We start from the raw sequence: 3,846 nt of genomic DNA, 5'->3' as shown, positions 1-3,846 counted from the left end.
GACGGTGGTTCGATCCCATGAGGGGACGAAATTGTTATAAAAAAAAAATCCCCTTCGGTACATATATGAAAATATATCGATTCCGAGGTAGAGCGAATTAGATATTAAAGGACATTTGTAGTTCGAATGATATATATATATATATATATATATATATATATATATATAAATATATATATATATATATATATATATATATATATATATATAAATATATATATATATATATATATATATATATATATATTATATATATATATATATATATATATATATATATAGAGAGAGAGAGAGAGAGAGAGAGAGAGAGAGAGAGAGAGAGAGAGAGATATATATATAATATATATATATATTATCTATTATATATATATAATATATATATATATATATCATATATATATATATATATATATATATATATATATATATATATATATATATATATATATATATATATATATATTACTATATATATATATATAGGGATGTGATTCTATGCCGGTCCTAAGCCCGGATAAATGGGGAAGGTTAGGGAGGGGCTAACAACCCTTTCCTGTAAAAACATAGATTGTTACAAAAACCGTACAAGAAGTGAATAAGCCTAGGCCCTAGACCACTTGTTGATGACTCAGGAACGAATAGGATCATGAGCTGGAAAAACCCATAAAGGTTGCTACTTGGAATGTACGAAGTTTGTACAGAGGTGGATTTGCTGATGTACTTGAAAATGAGCTGGAAAGATATGGTAAACAAATAGCTGCCCTACAAGAGATTAGATGGCTGGAAGTTGGGAAGTGTGAGATGGATATGGGGGTCATATATTATAGTGGCAGTGAAGATGGAAGACATGAAGAGGGAGTTGGATTTTATATTAGTTAAAAGATAAACAGTGCTGTTGTGGAGTTTGAGGGTATAAGCAGCAGGATAGCAAGAATAAGGATGACTGCTAAATGGTTTAAAATCACAGTAATAACATTGCATCCCCCTACAGAGGACAGTGAAGCAGATACCAAAGATCGATGGTATGGTGAGGTTCAGGAGGTTCTAAACAAAGTACCAGGGCACAATATGCTGATAATATTGGGAGATATGAATGCTAAAATAGGTAAAGAAATAGCAGCTTTTACGGGAACTATAGGCACACATAGCTTACATGAAAATAGTAATGACAATGGGATTAGACTGGCAACACTAGCCACAGAATACAATTTAGTAGTAAAATGCACTCTGTTCCCACATAAAGAAAAACATAAAGGCACTTGGCTTTCACCTAATGGAAATACAACTAATCAAATTGATCACATTTTAGTCAAAAGGAAATTTAGATCAGTGCTGATGGATGTGAGAGCATACCGGGGAGCGGATTGTGATTCAGATCATTACATGGTGGCAGCAAAAATGCGTATAAAATTAATAACAAAGAGAAAGAATGGAGGGCAAACAGCTAAGATAGATACTGAGAAACCGAAGGAAGAGGAAACAAGATTGCAATATCAGGTTGAAGTAGAGAACATATATGCAGCATTAGAGGTGGATGATGATGTAAGTTAGAACCAGGTAAAACCTATAGTGTTGGAAGCAGCAGAGAGAACTGTTGGCAGTGCGAGGCAACGGAGGGGAGGGCGATGGTTTGATGAGGAATGCAGAGAGGCAGCCCAAAGAAGAAGAGAAGCAAGATTGAAATGGATAGAGAATAGGGGAAATATGCAGAGAGGCAGCCCAAAGAAGAAGAGAAGCAAGATTGAAATGGATAGAGAATAGGGGAAATGCAGAGGAGAAGGATATATACAGAGAATAGGGGAAATGCAGAGAGGAGAAGGATATATACAGAGGCAAGAAATGAGGCATGCAGCACTAACAGAAGGAAGAAAAGAATGCTAATCGATAGGGAGTTGGAGGAGGTTGAGAGCAACAGCAAGCGGGGAAATGTGAGGGCCGAGTTCCATGGTATAAATAAATTTAGGAAGGGATACCAGGCCAGGCTAGGAATGGTCCGCAGTAGATATGGCGATCTTTTAGTAGATACAGAGGAAATCGAAGAGAGATGGGTAGAATATTTTAGAAGCTTGTTAAGTAGAACAGCACTTCCTGAACAGCCTGAGGAGAATGGGGAAATTATATTGGGAGAGGATGTTGAGGATCCAACCACAGAGGAAATTCTAGAAATAATAAATCACCTAAAGAATAATAAGTCTGCTGGCATTGACGAAATTAGTGCAGAACTACTGAAGTATGGAGGAAGACAACTACAAGAAGTAATGACAAAAATCGTGATTGGAATTTGGAGAAGAGAAGAAATGTCTGAGGAATGGGAGGAGGGACTGTTTGTGCCAATTCACAAGAAAGGTGATAGAACGGAATGTGGAAATTATAGAGGCATTTGTCTCTTAACTGTCGGACATAAGATTGTAGCTACGCTATTGTATAATAGACTGAAGAGACACAGTGAGACCATAGTAGGGGATTACCAAGTAGGGTTTAGAACGTCTAGATTAACCATAGACCAAATATTTATTGTACGGCAGATCCTTGAGAAATATTTGGAATATGATAAAGACTCTAGGCATGCCTTTATAGATTTTAAGCAGGTATATGACAGTATACAACGAGAGGAATTGTGGAGGATACTGAGAGAATTCAGGATACCAGAGAAGCTCATACGCCTAACAAAAATGTGTTACGGGAATATGAGAGGCAGAATACGGATTGGAGGGGAAGTAACGGGTCCTTTTGAAGTTGACAACGGTTTAAAGCAGGGATGCGCACTGTCTACGATTCTCTTTAACCTAGTGCTGGAATGGGTCGTGAGACAAACACCACAGGGTAATGGAGTACATCTTGGGGAGGCTGGGTGTGATAGATTAACTTATACAGATAATATTGACTTTTGTGGTGAAAACATCCAGGAAATTGATAGAAATTGATGGAAATAAATGAGGCTAAAACCAAAATCTTGAAGGTTTCAAGGCAGGAGAGGATACTGGGTAACATCAGGTGTGGAAATATGGAGTTGGAAGCGGTCGAGAACATCAAATACCTAGGATCAACAGTTACAGCTGAAAATAGAGTGAAGAAAGAGGTAAAATTAAGAATAGCAGCAGCAGCCAGATGTAGTTGGGTTTTAGCCAAAGTGCTCAATAATAATATCCTATCAAGGAGAACAAAGGTAAAGGCCTATACAACCATAATTAGACCCATGTTAGCATATGGTTGTGAAATCTGGAGGCTGACAAAGGATCTGGAACGAAGGTTGGAAGTGGTTGAGAACGGAATCTTTAGAAGGATATGAGGACCGCTCTTTGATTTGGAGATGGGGCAATGGCAAAGAAGGCATAATAATGAACTGAGGGAAATGACAGAGGTACCCCAGATAACAGGCACGATTATGGCTCAGAGACTGAGGTGGGCGGGGCATGTGGCCAGGGCTCATGAGGAAAGACTAATAAGCAAGATTACTCGAGGACAACCAAAGGGCAGACGACCTCCAGGAAGACCCCGCATTAGATGGTCTGATAACGTAAAAAGGGCCATGACAGAGCTTGGATTGGTCCAGGGGATTGGTGGGATATTGCACAGGACCGTGGTCGTTGGAAGCTTCCTGTAGCGGCGGCAAAGAGCCATGGAGGCCCGCAGTCAGTGGAGTGAGTGAGAGTGAGTGATATATATATATATATATATATATATATATATATATATATATATATATATATATATATATATATATATATATATATATACTATATATATATATATATATATATATATATATATATATAAATAAAAGTTAAGAGTACCATTATGTTCCATGATGAGTCTCTACCACTCTTTAAACAATAGTTGGTTGGT

The 3,846-nt window shown here is 37.4% G+C and overlaps 1 protein-coding gene across 1 annotated transcript; it reads left to right on the top strand.

The window, feature by feature from the left end:
- Positions 1-939: 939 nt before the first annotated feature.
- LOC135215945 (craniofacial development protein 2-like) lies at positions 940-1,551 on the top strand. Its single transcript, XM_064250901.1, has one exon. The coding sequence runs from the start codon at positions 940-942 to the stop codon at positions 1,549-1,551; it is 612 nt and encodes a 203-aa protein (XP_064106971.1).
- The last annotated feature ends 2,295 nt before the right edge of the window (positions 1,552-3,846 follow it).

Source organism: Macrobrachium nipponense, chromosome 5 (assembly GCF_015104395.2).
Source record: "Macrobrachium nipponense isolate FS-2020 chromosome 5, ASM1510439v2, whole genome shotgun sequence".
NCBI classification, from domain to species: domain Eukaryota; kingdom Metazoa; phylum Arthropoda; class Malacostraca; order Decapoda; family Palaemonidae; genus Macrobrachium; species Macrobrachium nipponense.
This window is presented reverse-complemented; position numbering and strand designations above follow the sequence as displayed.